The 16,931-nt window shown below is 45.8% G+C and overlaps 1 protein-coding gene across 2 annotated transcripts in view; it reads left to right on the top strand.

Moving 5' to 3' along the window:
- LOC119163685 (uncharacterized) overlaps window positions 1-16,931 on the top strand; it is a 295,971-nt gene that overhangs the window by 245,265 nt on the left and 33,775 nt on the right. For both annotated transcript variants that reach the window (XM_075873441.1, XM_075873442.1), the window contains exons 5-6: window positions 9,777-10,055; window positions 11,764-12,201. In XM_075873441.1, the coding sequence (XP_075729556.1) occupies window positions 9,777-10,055; window positions 11,764-12,201 (717 nt within the window). The remainder of the gene's footprint in view (window positions 1-9,776; window positions 10,056-11,763; window positions 12,202-16,931) is intronic.

Here is a 16,931-nt window from a genome sequence, read left to right as displayed (position 1 = left end):
CCACGCCTCCGTCGGCGACTACGTCGCCGCCGTACCCTTTCAGCAGCCTCTCTGTGGGTTGAATTGTCCCTAACCATTTGTTTGATAATGGCGATTTCCTTCTTAATCCGAGGGCATTCCTTGGATGCAGCATCATGCGGACCATCACAGTTTCTGCACTTCAGACTTGTTGCCCGACATGCGTCTGCAGTGTGCGGCTCAGCGCATCGGGGGCATACTGTGGTGTTTGTACATACACTCTTGATGTGACCAATTTTCATGCAGTTATGGCACTGGAGTGGTTTAGGGACAAATGGTCGAACAGGATGTCGGAAGTGTCCCACTTTGACATGCGACGGAATGGAATCTCCTTTGAACATTATCTTTACACATCGGGTGTTTCCGAGGCGAAGTACATTCGCGATGAGAACTCCTTCGTTCGCTGGTTTTATGAGAGTTGGGAGGTCCGAGTTTGCTATGGCCAAATCAATGTCGTAGATTACTCCCGCCGTGCAGGCACCGTCCATTGGAATAACCGGTCGTACTTTGATGCCTCCCAAATCTGATACTCTGCGAAGCTTGTCTATGGCGCTGGCAGTCATTGTGTCCACAGCTAGAATATTCTTCCGCGTGTTCACCCGGATATCCTTAATGTCGTTTGGTGCTACCCCCTCAAAGTACATAGAGAGAGCTTGCCTGTTTACTGCTCGAAGGCTGATGGTGGAGTCCTCGGGCATGAAGAGGATGGTGTGCGGCCAGCATTCTCCTTTTGACTGAGACGTTAATGTCCCTGCTGGTGAAGACGACTTGATACTTCTTCTTTTGGCCTTCCTGCTTCTCACGGTCTCGAAGTCGTCATCCGACGAGTCGTCGCCAGTGGCCGAGTACAGTTCCGTGTCCTCGCTGGTGCTCGAACAGGTGCTTCGTTTCCGCGACGAGCTTGCCAAAGGTGGTCTATGGTCGGACATAGCCGCAGAAGGCTCCACGTCCACAGCCATGATGCAGTGACTATCACCGTTGGCCTCACTGGTTCTGGGCCAGGCGCGCTGATTTACCGAGGAGCTCGCCATAGCAGACCTCTGGCTGGGCGGACCAGTGGATGACTCCGCGTCCGTCGCCTTGGGGCAGGGAGCAGCGTCTCCCGTAGAAAGCGAAAAACTTGATAACAATGCTCGGAGCCGAAAGCAGAAGCGTTCTATGAAGAGACACTTCGTCGTCGTCTCTCCCCACACCCAAAGTAACTTTGCATGGCCTCTGTGATTAGAAGAACTAGATGCTTTTTGCCCCTCACGTGGACTTGAAATACATACAATCTAGGCATACCATTTATAGAGCAAAGGACGAGCCGCCATGCCCATGGCGGAGCCCACCGGTCGACCTCTTCTTTATTCCGGACACTGATCCTCTATTAATGATTGATAGTAGCGCTCTTTCTCGTTCACACAATATTTAACACCATTCACCAAGCGACGATAAGCAATCTGATGACGTTATGATGACCTTATTATCACTACACAACTATTGGTCTCCAGTGACGTAATCGCTACGTGACATGGCGACGTCATCACGAGACGACAATTTATTACGTCACTCGGGCTCACGCCACCCTATTCCCGCGCAGATGATCAGTTTTCGGGTTTTATGAGGACATCTAAGACTTTCACTTTAATGGTATTGCGTTAAACTGTATCGACACGACGCAATTTAGGAGACGTTGACTAGATAAAAATATCAGTCGTGGATATGCCCTAGTTCTCGTATTGTCACGCAGTTGGGACGTTGACAAAGGCAGCAGTCGACGTTTTCACAATGAAACATTATTCGACAGAACTTGTGGCAGGGATACAAACTCAAGCTACACCCCGTATTGCACGCAGTATGCTCTGTATGCTGATATCGGCGAATAGGGTGACGGTGATCAATAAAACTGGTCATCCCTGGAACACGCCGCCTCATATACATCAACCAGCAAATTTCCCACCCTAATCACTTGTCGCGCAAGCTCTGTAATAAGCTCGAACGTTCGCGTCTAGCGCGCAATCTTAACAGAAGCAACTACAACAATCGTGAAGCTTCTCTAACACCGAAGACGTGGTTTGTGCTGACAAGCTTTGCAGGCGCAAACCGAATAGAGGAAAAGTCAAAAAAAAAAAAAAAACGCGCGTGGCAGTAAGTTAAAGCTTCATCTCTGATAGTGTTGCACTAACAAATTTATCAAACTTTGACCTCAAGTCCGCTGGCAAACTGATGTAGCGTCACATTTTAAAGTAATATAATACCACCTTCATAGCGACTGGTCTGGTCGCTTCTTTTCTTTCTGGCTTGGGTGTCCTTAACGCCGCGTCACTCTATAGATGCAAATCATCAACTTCTGCCACGTCACCTTTTTGCAGGCGCTGTTCATTCGTAGTTGCCCGGAAAATTTCCATGGCAAAAGAGGATTGATATGGTGGGTTTAACGTCCCAACATCACCATATGATTATGAGAGACGCCGTAGCGGAGGGCTCCGGAAATTTTGACCACCTGGGGTTCTTTAACGTGCACACAAATCTGACAAAAGAGGATTTATTCAAATGCTCTTACCTGCGCGTTAAGTCGGGTCAGAGAAGAGGCTTGGTCTTTTATTTTATTACTTGTCTATGTTTGAAAGCATGAGAAGGTAGTCTTGAACTAAAGTTAACAGTGCGGACACACGACACCCCAAGTAGAAGAGACTCTACCCTCACTAGTGCTGTTGGCGTCTTGTGTGTTAGCACTGGTATTTTCATTTCAGCAATATGTACCAACTGTAGGCTCAAATGAAGTTTTACTGAAGAGAAAGGCTACGTTCGAGTCGGCCATACAAATATAATTGCATTGATACTGACACAAAAAAAATGAAGAAAGAAGCTCAATTCGTGTGTAACTAAAATTCGTAACACATCTGCCATTGCTCTCTTACAGTGATGCTTGTACAAGCGATTGAAAACCAACGCGCCGCAACTACATGTTGACGTAAAACACGTGCACATGAGCGTGAATTAAAGCAAAGAAGAATCGCTGACAATTGTGCAATAGTATTATAAAGCCTCACCAGCAACAAACAGGAACCTAGTAGTTAATACAAAAACGTATACATGCATATGCTCCATCAGACCTGTAAGCATTAGGACTCGCGTAAACCTGCCAGTCGCTTTTACGGACGGTGGTAGTGATAGACAAGTGTCCTCATGGCCAAAACCATCCCCCCCCCCCCCCCCCAAAATAACAGTGACGCTAGACACCTCGATTTTATTGAAGAAAACTGTGATAGAAATGACTTCATTGGGCTAAAATGAAGTCCTTCAACTGAAACAGGGTAAACTGACTCAAGACACTGAAGTCCTTCTGAGACTCGGAATTCTTCTGAAGATTCACAGAGACAGTTGCTCCAGTGCAGTGCATATCGAATGAGCCATTCAGTATGCGCGTTAAATGTATAAAAAATTCTCAGTAGGAAAAAGGACCAACACTGCTTACGCTAAAACAGAAAGGCAAGACTCGACCAGCACATCTGGAATTTCAGAAAAAAAATAAAAATTATCGTCGTTGAAAGTGCAGGGTGTAAAAGTAGCGCTGAATATCGAATAGCGTGGCAGCAAACCGTTCTGGCATGTTCAGCGTCGGATATTTGCGACATTAAAGTCCTAATTATATTATACCACTCTGTAAATTGACCCAGAGAAAAAAAACCCCACAACGTAGAAAAGCTTGAACTCGCAAAAAACAAAAGTTGGGAGGGGGGGGGGGGGTATGAACAAAAGCCAACGCAAACGGGAATACGGTCCCGGGGGTAAACGAAGTCTCACACTAAAGCTCGACAAGAAAAAAACAAAACAGAGCAATTGCGTTGGTTTGTTTGGATTGTGATACCTTTCCTTTGCGAAAATAGAATGGCAAATAGGATAAAACAAGGGAAGTATGAGTATTAAGGTAGCACTTCGTATTCATCGACAATTATATAGCTCTACCATTGACCCAACAGAGGGCCTCCTCATTAGCGTAATGCACTTCTACCTATCTCAACGTTAGCTCTAATCAATAAGCCAGAGCCTGCTTCGGTGCCATAACACAATGTATAGACAAATAAGAAGAAAAGTGCATACTTGTTATACGAACTCAGAGTTGAGAACACTATATACGCCTATTTCAATAATAACGCGCACACAAAAAGGTATAGCCCTGAAAGAGCAGCAATAAGCGAAATAACGAGTGAAATTGTCAGCTAAAAAAGATTAAGAGAATTTCGCTGCAGTGTCGAAGAAGGGACTATATAAAAAAATAAGCGAATGCCCGTTATAGGAATTTAAGCTTGAAAACAGTCTGCTGTGTCAATAATTAAAAAAAAGGCAGATCCTGCGTACAGTGGGAATCGATGATATGCGAAGCACAAATGAGGAAGGGTGATAGGTCCCTTTAAAATCAGCACAACGTTAAGAGGCGGAAGTAAATTAAGCCGCACATGACTGCCATGTCATGATTATCATGTTCGGACGTTTCATTTACCTTCGTCATCTATTAATGTTACCTGATACCAACTTTGGCATATGTGGAGCTAGTGAAATGGCCACGAGCGTGCTATGAGCGTAGCATGTAGTCATATTTGACGTAAAATCCATGTCATGATTGTCATATTCGGACGTGTAATTACATTCATCGTTAATTCACGTCACGTAATACCGAACTTGGTATAAGTGGAACTAAAGAGACAGCCGCGAGAACGCTGCGAGCGTAGCATGTAGTCATGTTCTACAGGAAACGCATATTGCGATTATCAGGTTTGGACGTGTAATTTACCTTCGTCGTCTATTCACTTCCCGCGATACGTGTGGAGCTAGCCACTCCAGCAAAACGCGAGCACTCCATAGTGTGACTCCAGGCGTGACCGGCGCGACCAGCGTCCGTCGGCGAAGCCCGATAGCAACCAGCGCGAAATGCGACATGCTGCATTTCGCGCCGACGACGTTACTTAGCACCACGTCTGCCTCTCTTCGCGACCAAGCCGTGTGCGCTCAAACACGTATGCGTCAAAGCAACTCAGTGGGGCGCGCGCCTGCAAAGTATATGGCATACAGATCCACGATGAAGGTCAGTAGGCATATCCGCTGGTTTCTACTAGGGGGATATCGGCGCCTGGCGTGGCATCACCGGCGTGACGCGATAAAACGATCGCCGGCGCGCATGCGCGCCTTTTCACGTCGAAGTGTATAGGCGCCTTGAGTGTGGCGTGTACTAATGTTCTTACATGACACGCATCTCATCATTATCGTGTTTGCACCAATCACATACCTTCGCTATCCATTTACGTGACGTAATATCAAGTTTTGGCATATGTGAAGGTAGCGAAGCGGCCGCGAGTGCATCACGAATGTGGGACGTAGTCATGTTCGGACGGGTCAGTTACCTATGTCGTCCGTTCGCGTCATGTAATACTGAATTTGGTGCATGTGAATCTAGTGAAATGACCACGAGCGCGTCAAGAGCGTAGCGTATAGTCATGTTTTTACATGACACGGATCTCATGATTATCATGTTTGCACCAGTCACATACCTTCGTCATCCATTCACGTCCCGTGATACAAAATTCGGTATATGCAAAGCTAGCGAAATGGCCGCGAGCACACCATGAGTGTGGCATGTAGTGATTTTGCTACATAACACGCATATCATGATTTTTATGTTCTATCATGAAAATCATATCATGATTTCCATGGTCTATCACTTGGGTTCACCATGCAGTCATGTTATGCCACACCAGTTTTGCAACATATCGTGTGAATGAAATTACCGCAAGAGCAGCAAAACCACGACATGTAAATCCTGACATTTATGACATGAATGTCATGATTTTCGTGTTATAACTAGTCAGTTATGTTTGTCATACAGTCATGGTATATCATACCAGGTTTGGTATTGATACCATTATCCAAACGTCCAAGAGATCTAAAAGTCGTAGGCGGCTATATATATATATATATATATATATATATATATATATATATATATATATATATATATATATATATATATATATATATATATATATATATATATATATATATATATATATATTTATATATATATATATATAGATAGATAGATAGATAGATAGATAGATAGATAGATAGATAGATAGATAGATACGCTCAAAGTCACCGAAGTTTTCCAAGAAATGCTTCGCATTTAAAAAACACTAAAAGAAGAACCTGAGTGACCCGCGAAAAGGTAACTTGTCAGCTGCAAAAGATTGCTGGAGAGCAGGGATGTTGCCATAGAAGCGCAAACAGGTACGATGGCTCGTGCGTCGAAATAAGTGTCACTGAGGCAGAAAAGCTGCTGAAAGAAGACATACTGAGAGCTACGCCATATAACGACGAAAAAAAAAAAAGAGTCAACACAAGCCATAGCGCATCGCTGCTGCAACGCCAGTGCCTGCGAAGCTACGCGATGCCTTTCGCCAGGCTGCCACTGTGGACGCCGAGTCGCTCTTGTTTGCCGAGTCAGCCGTTGCTGACGCCGCTCCTATTTCGCTATTGCCATTTTCCTTCTTTTCGTACGTGTCTCACATCTCTCGCAGTGTGTACACCTTTTCACTGGCACGGCCGCGCCCACCTACGCCAACTCTCACCGTACGGGCGTCTTTGCCCTCGAGAGGCGCTTTTACGTCTCTCGAAACGCGCCGTGTTTGGCGAACGGAGTGACAGGAAAGGCGCCGACGCAGCCGAGGATTCCAAAAAAGAGCGGTGGGGAAGGGGTGGAGTGACACAGGCGAAGTGTACACCAAGGGAAGCGGCTGGCCTGAGTGTGTGTGTGTGCTCTGTGTGTGCAAACGCACGCCCACGTAGTCACGCACACTCGCGCATGCGCGCGCTAAAATACGGGAGCGGTAATACACACGGAAGTGCGCGCAAACACACGCGCTGAAGCACACGCATGTTTTCACACAACAAAAACGCGCATTGGCGCAGTGACATGGAAGCCTTAGTGTAAGCGTATACACACAAGCAAATTCGTGACAGACACGAAAAGCCTGCGCGACTCCATACAAAAGTTTATGGCTTCACTCACAAGGAATGTGCGCACTCTTACTTACACGTAGCGGTTCAAAAATTAATCTGAATACATGAAATAATATGCAAAGACGAAGCTGATGAATTCGCTCTGGGCCTTCGCGTTCATAGATGTGAAAAAATTCAAGCATGCACAAAAGCACAGCTGCCATGGCTCCCCCCCCCCCCCCCGGTCGAGTCCTTCGATATGCTTCCCAGACTTCCATGTGTAAATGTGAGAACAAAAAAGACAATAGTCTTCTAAGGCACTGCGTTCGCTGTGTGTCATATGGACGCCATTTGGCAGCGATATCAAGAAGCGATTTTTCTTTTAGAACGCGTAGATTGCAGCACCATGTCGTTGTAGCAAGGGAGCCCTTATTTGTGCGCCGCCTCCGGAGGCGGCGCGCACATGCTAGTTGCTAAGATGTGGTGATCACTACCATTATCCGTCAATGAGGTCAACAAGTTTTACCAGGTCTTGAAATTGACAATTTTAACAAGTGTAAGATTCGGCGCAGAGTCGCCAGAATACTAATTACCAATTCTAGAGGGGAAAGCCCGATCAGCGAATAAATTAAGGTTATGGTTGGCTGCACTTTGCGATAGGTCGATGCATTTGTGGGTATTATGTGGGTGTCTCCACGCCCGATGTGTAAGAGGCAGTGCGAGGGGCTCAAGGGACGGCTTCTCGCTCTCTCATAGTAAAATACCAGGTACTCTAAATCGTTGACAACTTTTTCAAACAGACATTAAAGTTGAGAGCTATGATTTGAGCACCTACGTTTCTTGCCTTGCTAGCCGCCTTCGCAATGATCGCCGCGAATGTCTGCCTTAAACCCGAAGGCGTCCTATATATAGTGAGTACGAAAATGTTGTCCTTGTTTAGATTACTATATAGCTATGATTTCTGTTACGGACCACTCTACTTTTCTCAACTGATCGTTTATGTTGTGATAGATAAAAGTGCTTCTGTTGCTTACAAGGATGCTGTTGGCACTTTTCTCTTCATCGTGAATCGTGTTCGCCTTGTATTCTATAGTGAGACCGAACGTTTCTTCTAGAAGGATGACAGGTGGGTTTTTCTGACTCAAGCGGATCAACTGTCGGAGGACATTCCTCTTGCTCTGGGACCAATCCCCTGCAGTTTCACTGCCAAATTCTGATCAGCTTGTAATTTTCTGCTATCAATTCGATTCAAGGCTAGTTGGTTGTAGAAGATGCCGCGATATGCAGCCGCTGTCTATTCGGCTGAGGCGGAACTAGTATTTGTTCCCCACCACCCTTAGTAGGAACTATATATTTGTTCCCCACCACCCTTAGTAAGCTGTGTGGTTTGACTCACGGAGAATGCATGCTTGTCAAGTTCGTTGTGTCGGAAACTGAGTGAAATGAAACCTTCCACGAGGCCATCAAGCGTAGCCTTGATGACTCCAATTGATATGCTGAGTGACTCGAAGGCGTCTTCGATTTCCGATTTGGCTTTCGTAGCAGAGCTGCTACAAGTACAATCTACAATGGCTCGCTTTTTTGTGGGCCGTTCACTAGATGCTGGCTATCTGATTTTATAAACGTTACATATGTACTTCTATAATACAGCCGTCATGTCGGCTTAGCGTAAATTGTTGCTAGGCGCCATCCACTGAAGTTTATTTGTGTATCAGTGTTGAGGGCTACCACCCGCGCGAGCTCCACAACAAATACCAGCGCTTCATATCAACTTACCGCTTGTGGTGCTGCTAATAATCATGTTGCTGATAGCAACGTTACGCAACTGTAAACAACTGCTCATATATTACAATCGCAGCCGTTTAACGTATGTCTGAGCGTGGATTTGATCATATATTTAGCGTCGCTGCATAACGTCATGCTCAATAAAAAAAATAACATACTGACCTTTCATCCGCACGCTTTGCATAGCATGAATTAACAAGGCACGTGGAAGCCGCTGAATTTTTTAAATGCAATTTCAGTAATAATTGGTCGTGACTACTTGCAAGTATCTTCCGTTCCGACACCTTTATGTAATAAAGAAGGACGTGTCTTGTCTGACAGAGGCGAGATATGTGGCAAAATGGGCACTCGTCCTAAATTATGAAGGGGGAGGGGATCCTGAACAAGTGCCATTTCTACTAGACACGTCAATGATACTGATATGTGGGGTTTAACGTCCCAAAACCACTATATGATTATGAGAGACGCCGTAGTGGAGGGCTCCGGAAATTTAGACCACCTGGGGTTCTTTAACGTGCACCCAAATCTGAGCACACGGGCCTACATCATTTCCGCCTCCATCGGAAATGCAGCCGCCGCAGCCGGGATTCGAACCCGCGCGACCTGCGGGTCAGCAGCCGAGTACCTTAGCCACTAGACCACCGCGGCGGGGCTACTAGACACGTCAAGGCACCCCCTTTGGCATGATGTGCCTCCCTTTTTGTTTAATCACGGTTTGCACCTGTTTTGCCGTTAAGTCGTACCCACATTTCACCAACACTTTCAGAATCTTCACCGTAAAGTCTTTTTACCTTCGCGGTTTCTACGTTTAAGGTCTCATAGCTGTCGATTGATCATCAGCAATAAATCAAACGAACTCTTTCCTTTGGAACTAAGATGTTGTACTTCAGGTGAAACAGTTTTATCTGTGTGTTATCACTTTGTTTTACGTCTAGGCGCGAGTGTTAGTGATGTGCGATCCTGATTTTTCGGGCACTCTTTCGCTGTTTTCCCAGATCCGCAGAACACGCGCGCCGTCGTGTTGAACGAGACGAGCGTGCGCATTTGCTGGCAGCGACCTCTGTTCGGTAACGTTTCCGGCTACGTGGTCAAATACAGAGCGACGCCGGAGAACGTCACCTCGTACGTCAACGTCACCACGGGCGCCGTGGACAAGTGTGTCCCGGTGCACGGACTGCGATCCTGGACTGATTACGAGTACCGGGTGTACGCCTGGAACGGCCGAGAGGAGGGCATCGGAAGTCCCATTGACCGATTCGCCACGCGCATCGACTGTGAGTCTACCACAGGTCAATCAATATATATGAGTTAGTGAGTGATTGGCCATAAGCATTGAGAGAATAAATAGGATAAAAGGCAGACAGGTTAACCAGTTGAGCACAATCGGCTTGTTACTCTACGCTTAGGAACGGGATTGGGCAGATTGAAAGATTGAAAACAGACAAAGACGACACATAACATGGTGCACACATTGTCAATCGCTGTCTGTCGATTCTGCGTGGTATTCGACACCACATTCACAACAGGTTGTCCAAGTTTGTTCCTTTTAAAAACTTAAATACTGCCATCGTCGTCTTTAGCTGCTATGGTGTTCGACAGGCAGCCAAGCCAACCAGTGCAATAGCCAACGCTGCCTATCCTATTTTATGTATGTCTGTATGCCAACTGGCATCCATCAGAGAGAGGTCACTCTCTTCTACCACTTCTGGCTAGAAATGGCATTCACGTAATTATAGTCATTTCGATTGGAAAGGTCCACAATGCTGTTTGCGTTGCCTGTCGTGACGAGGAGGCGCTACAGCACATTCTAGGAAACTGTCCATAATAGGATGTTGCGTGCGTCTGCCCTAGCACACCTTTTCTATGGACCTGTGAATGTTGAAAAAATTCTAACATTTCGTCAACATCAGATTTTAATGTTTCATTGCAACAATGTAGCCGTTAGGAATAGGTTAATTGGTTGTCAATACCATAGACCAAGACCTCGAAATACATGAAATCTGTACTTCTTTTATTTCATAGCTGCCGTAGTCAAAGATACAGAACCACGTGCTGAGCCCAAAAGTTAGCTAGTCACTAAGCTCCCACAGTGCCATCGCTCACCGGCAATCATTTCTTGTGTTACCTTAGCGGCTCATACATTTTCCACAGCACTCGTAACTGTTACCAGTTGTGCCTGTCGGAATGCATGCACGGAATACGTTTCAATCAACGAATGTGCCACCACTAACTTTACTAGAACGAACTGTCACCGTAATCTTTGCTATCATTCTCGAGCGGCAATCCTTTCTGTGGTTCGACGCCGTATGACTTATTTAGGTTCTAAAAAGGGTGAGCGGAAATTCACGCCAACATGCCCAGGCGCCCGCGACAATTTTGCAGAGCTTTGCTCCGACGTGAGGTGGTGACACAGAAATGTATTTTCTATACGTAAATATTTCTGTGACTGTACAATCATGAGAGCTGTTATCGTGAACCCGGGAGCACGTGCCGCATAGTGCCATAAACGAAACCTACCTTTGCCGACAGTGGGCCCTGCTTGGCACATTCATTCTTCGCCTGGTTATACTGCTCCCGAGCGCAGCACCTTATCAGTGTGCGCCTTCGATGACGGTGCCCTCAGATCGGGCGCTGCACGTGATGACGGATAAGTTTTTACGGCAGACCGACTGATCCGGTGCTGCGCAACGTGTTAATTTAGGAAAGGTGTTCGTTGATTACGGCACGGCACGAGATCCCGCATTCCCGCTATCCGTGGTCACAACTTTACTGCGACTGAAATATATATGATAGCCGTAGCCAACGCGTCTGATCCACAGATCTGATTATCGACAATCACTGATATCGATACCATGGCTGTGTGTGTTACTTCTTTTGCCGGATGTGTGTTCGCTCATATAACGAGTTCAATCCTCATCTATATCTTCGCTGTGTTATATCATGCCACAACGTGACAGTAGGATTTCCCATCTCGCGTCGCAGACTGCCAGATGAACGTCTGCAAGCACGGCTCCTGCGAAGTCACCGAAGCGATGCCAGGTTACCGTTGCCTCTGCGATCCGGGCTTCTATGGGGATGCCTGCGAGCACTTCGACCCGTGCTCCGAGAATCCGTGCAAGACGTTCGGCACCTGCGTCAACATCAGCCACGGCGAGTACCGCTGCGACTGCTTCACGGGTTTCTCCGGCCGCAACTGCTCCGACTTCAACCCGTGCCTGCTCAAGCCTTCCGCTTGCCTCCACGGTGGTGTGTGCGAGTCCAACTCGTCTCACACCTTTACCTGCCACTGCGTGGACGGTTACTACGGCAAGACGTGCCACCAGTACGACCCTTGCTTCTCGTCTCCCTGCTTGCACGGTGCCCGCTGCTTGAACGAGTCGGACGTGAAGTTCAGCTGCCAGTGTCGGCCGGGATATGCCGGTGAGTGCTCTGCGTTAAATTTTCATGCCTCAAAATTGTAGGCCAACGTACGACAATCTTTAGCGTGCAGTACGAAAGGAGCAAAAAAAATTGCCGTGACCAAATTTTTTTCCGTCGCCTAATGAGTAATTGTAATGTTTTACGTAACAGCACTGGGCCATATTCAAACGGCGGCGCAACAGCGTCTGTAATTTCTCGTGTAGCATTAGTAGGCGTTCCAAGTGAAGCCTAAATGTAGGTTTGTTGCGTGTAGTACTAGTTGTAGATAACAGCACCCACCGTTTCGGACGGCGTTGCTATAACGGCGTCTATCGTTTTTTTTTTCGCGTAGCATTGGATGACCACGAGAATGGTAAATCATAAAAAGAGCATGTAAAAATTACGATCACAACAAAACCTTCCAACAAATAATATTTCAGTTAAACGCCCAGAAGACGCCAGTTTCTGGGACACCGAAGCGACCTTCCGATGGCTTCACAAGCACCCACATTAAAAAGCAGGGATGCGTCGTCCAGCTTTTTTAATGGAGGTCATGGGTTCGATTAATCCGGACTGCTCAAAACTATCCGAGACAAAATATAATTATTCGCTTGCGTTCACTTTATTCATGCAAAAAGAAGGAGAAACGAGTTCACGTAGCCGTCGCGAACAGCTCAAGCTGCGTTTTCTCCGGCCTGTGCCCCGCTAATGTGCCTTTACTTTAATGCCCATGCTCAGCAGTGCCGGCTGTCGGGCAGTGCGGGCGTGGTAGACGCCACGTGAGAAAGCTGATCTTGGAGACGGCCGTTAATATTTGCGTTGTGCAGACAAAGAAAACATTACTTTTCTCCAATTAAAGCATTTCATTGGCACGCAACAAGCACTCCGAAGTTTTTTTAACGCCCTTTAAGCAATTCGCGCCGACCTAATATTTGTATTTGGTCTCTCTAACTGGCAAGATGGCAACAGGGGTCATACAACTCGCTCCCTTCCTAGACAGCAATTGATTGATTGATATGTGGGGTTTAGTGTCCCAAAACAACCATATGATTATGTGAGACAACATAGTGAAGGGCTCCAGAAATTTAGACAACCTGGGGTTCTTTATAACGTGCACCCAAATCTTAGCACACGGGCCTACAACATTTCCGCCTCCATCGGAATTCTAGACGGCAAGTTTACCAAAAAAGTACCTGTACAGTAGGGGAGCGCCTGTCATACCATATTTATTCCTCATTGTTATTAAAATAGCAGTAGATGGTGAAATGTTTCGCCAAGAATATGCGCTTATATACTGGTAATACTTGGCAACCGCTAATGAATGCACATGTTGACTATGTTACACCGGTATATTGTAAGCTCAACCTAATGAGGACTATTGCTTAGCGTTGGAAGCTGATGATTTGGTCCACTAAACTATGCCCGTGTTCATTAAATAATAGTTAATGTCCGATAACGTTGCAACATCTGTACACTAAGACGTGATTTACAACGTGCGCGTGAATCACTTACAAGTATATCTTACAAGTCCGTAGTCGGAAGCTTCTGTTAACTGTTTTCATTGGTAAGGAGTTATGAAGATAATTTTACTATGAATAACTCTACAATAAGCAATATAGATTATTCCAAGCAAACTTAGAGCGTAAGTGCTCTATAACCTCCTCAAATAGCAGATGATGGTTGTGACGTCCACCACAGCTGCTGAATGCCCGTACTACGACAGAGAACGCTGTAGTTTGTAAACAGATCGGGAAGACTACTGAACAATTAAAACAAGGGACATTAAGTCATCATTGCCATATTGACCACTGCCCGTTTGTTCGTGCCATGTGTGACGTGGTTTGTAGAATTGTCTGTGTTACCGGCTTCGTTGAGCGACGAATTTGTTTAGGAAAGTGGTGTGGCGCTGATGCGAGTTGCATGTACTGTACGGTAGCGTTGAAACGCTCAACATGGTGTGCGTTGGTGCCTGTGTAGGCGTGCGTGGGCGAGTGCGTGGATGGGAGCGATTTTCACTGTTCCACTTGCGCGACGGATATGAACGCCCGACGGGTCAGCATGCAGGTTTTTCGCGCTTAGCGAGAAAGGGCAAAGGCGTAACTGTTTTAGTGGTCGTCCAGCTGTGTAGCCATAAACAAGGGCAGTAAACCCTTGAGCCCCTGCCATGCGTCATACAGGCGTGCTTGTGTTCAGTTCCGTGCAGTACATTGTAAGGTATGGCTCTTGGAAATGGTGGCAATGAAGGCGAAAAGATGTGAACAAAATTGTAGGCACGGAAAAGGTGCTAGATTCAGATATATCTTCTTTCGTAACTGAGCCAGGCCATTGAGTGGTCTCCCCCGTTAACGATACCTATAGTGCCCAGATTGACTGATATATTGCCGGAAAAAAAATAGCGCGGTCTATTTTTATATTTGACTAAGACGTCTGCAAGAGTTAACCTATTTTCTTAGTTTTATTCTAAGTAGAGTGAGTCGATCTCGTTTAGATTTCCGTTTGCACTTGTGGTTTCTGTAGTAGCACACGCAATGCAAAAAAGTGAGCACTCTAACTGAAACTAAAAAAGACGAAATAAATCATCACAATTTATTCATGAAGGGAACTGAAAAAAATTGAAAAAATCGCTTAAAAGCCCCAAGAAGCCTCAATTAGGCAACACTATCTTTACGTGGGTTAAGTCCAATTATAGACTGATTTAAAGGTAAGCATATATGTGATAAGTTTGTCTAGCTGAGTAAAACTGAAGATTCTCACAACTAAGAGCTAAGAATTTCCGGAAAGACTTTTATTTTTATAAATATTGATTGTTGCGAATATTTTTCCAAAATATTATGTTGAGGTACACAATATGTTAAGCTGTGGAACGTACAATTAGCTAAGGATGCAATCCAATGACAAGTTACGTAGATGAACAGGAACAGCTCCATGAATTTGCCCAACCCCGTTCTGTCTTCATAATTTAACAAAAAACGACATGTAACACACCGATGCGTCACCTATAGACAAATCCACCGAGTAACTCATGTTCTGTTAAAGAGCTTCAGCGCCACGCCTAATCTTAGTGTCTCCCCAACACTGCACACAACTGATGAGTGTGGAAGCACGCAACCCGGATCTAGCGAAGTCCGTGGACTCATTTCCTGGTTAGGGGAGCACTTTTAGCGCCACATCCGTCAGCGTCGTTATGCGTGATGGCACTTGTGGCAGCCGTACTCGAGTGCTTGCATCCGCCCGAAAGCCCTCTTTCCTCGCGCACACCTGTTGTTTCCTGAGAATAAGTATTTTTTTTTCTCGCTCTGTTATGCAGGGTTCGTGACTTGAGAACAAGAATGAGATCGAGAAGATGTGTTAGGTTACGTTAAAGTGGCCCTGCAACACTTTTTTTTTCGGTATGTTCAGAAAGCACTGTTGCCAGATAGTCGACGCTCCTGAGAAAACGCGAGCCACACACTGTGAATCATCATATGGCCTGGAATGCCCGATTATTTTTCAAAGCGTGCTATAAACCGTTCCCTTTTCATTTCACAAATGATGATGTTATATGCCATAGTTTTAGGTCGTTGGCTAGTTAGAGCATCGTGAGCTTCATAGTTAACGCGACCACCGCGTGAAGCCGCCATGTGCCTGCAAATTTACTCACGATCAACTTTCATCCTGCTCAACGTCAGGACATGTTCATGATGTATCTTCACTTTGCTGTGCCATTCCTTCTTTCTTAGCTTTCGGCGTTCTGTGGTCTAGTGGCTAAGGTACTCGGCTGCTGACCCGCAAGTCGCGGGATTGAATCCCATCTGCGGCGGCTGCATTTCCGATGGAGGCGGAAATGTTGTAGGCCCGTGTGCTCAGATTTGGGTGCACGTTAAAGAACCCCAGGTGGTCGAAATTTCCGGAGCCCTCCACTACGGCGTCTCTCATAATCATAAGATGGTTTTGGGACGTTAAACCCCACATATCAAAATCAATCAATCAATCAAGCTTTCGGCATTCTCATCGGAACGGGAGCGGACAGAAAGCAATTATAGCGGTGCCCTAATCTCTAACTCTGCTCGTACTTGAGCGATTCTAAAACATACTGGTGGTCGATTCACAAGGCAGTAATAATGAGTCTATTTGATAGTCATTGGAAAAAGTGTTGCAAGGCTTCTTGATGGTGTGCCCTAATGAAGTGGGTCACTTCATGACACAAGTCTCAGATATTGCATTTTACAATCTCAGATTCGGATTTAAAGAGTTGTGGACAGTCATTTTAGGGCACTGTTTGCGCTCTTGTAACACTTATTCTCAGCAAAACCGCTTTTTTCGTGGTTCTTAGCAGTGATTTTGCCGTTGTCCAGATGAACGGAAGATAAAGGGAGGAAACAATTCTTCAAATTTACAGTACTGCGCAGAGTCTTTTAAGCTTTCGCTGGTTGCTGGGAATGAATTAAAGGGCGCGTTATTTGCTTTCATTAAGATCCGGTACTCTGTTTGAAGATGAGATTTGCAATGAAACAATACAGCCTTTTTTCACCCTCTTTGGCATTCTTTCTTCTTTCAAAAATACTGCAGGTTGGCATGTTTACCACGAAAATGATTGCCTACAATTTTTTTTGGAACCACCGTGTCAGGGATGTTTGCCAGGACTTCGGACTTCTACTATTCCAACCGATGTTGAGGAATCTTTCAGAAATAAAGAAAAAAACGGGCTTTTTTGGAAGTTGAAAGCACTACGGTAGTGCTAAGTAAAGCCTGAGATAACGTTTGATGTTAGA

The sequence above is a fragment of the Rhipicephalus microplus genome, chromosome 9 (genome assembly GCF_043290135.1).
Source record: "Rhipicephalus microplus isolate Deutch F79 chromosome 9, USDA_Rmic, whole genome shotgun sequence".
NCBI lineage: Eukaryota > Metazoa > Arthropoda > Arachnida > Ixodida > Ixodidae > Rhipicephalus > Rhipicephalus microplus.
The sequence above is the reverse complement of the archived record's forward strand: the minus strand, read 5'-3'. Positions and strand labels throughout refer to the sequence as shown.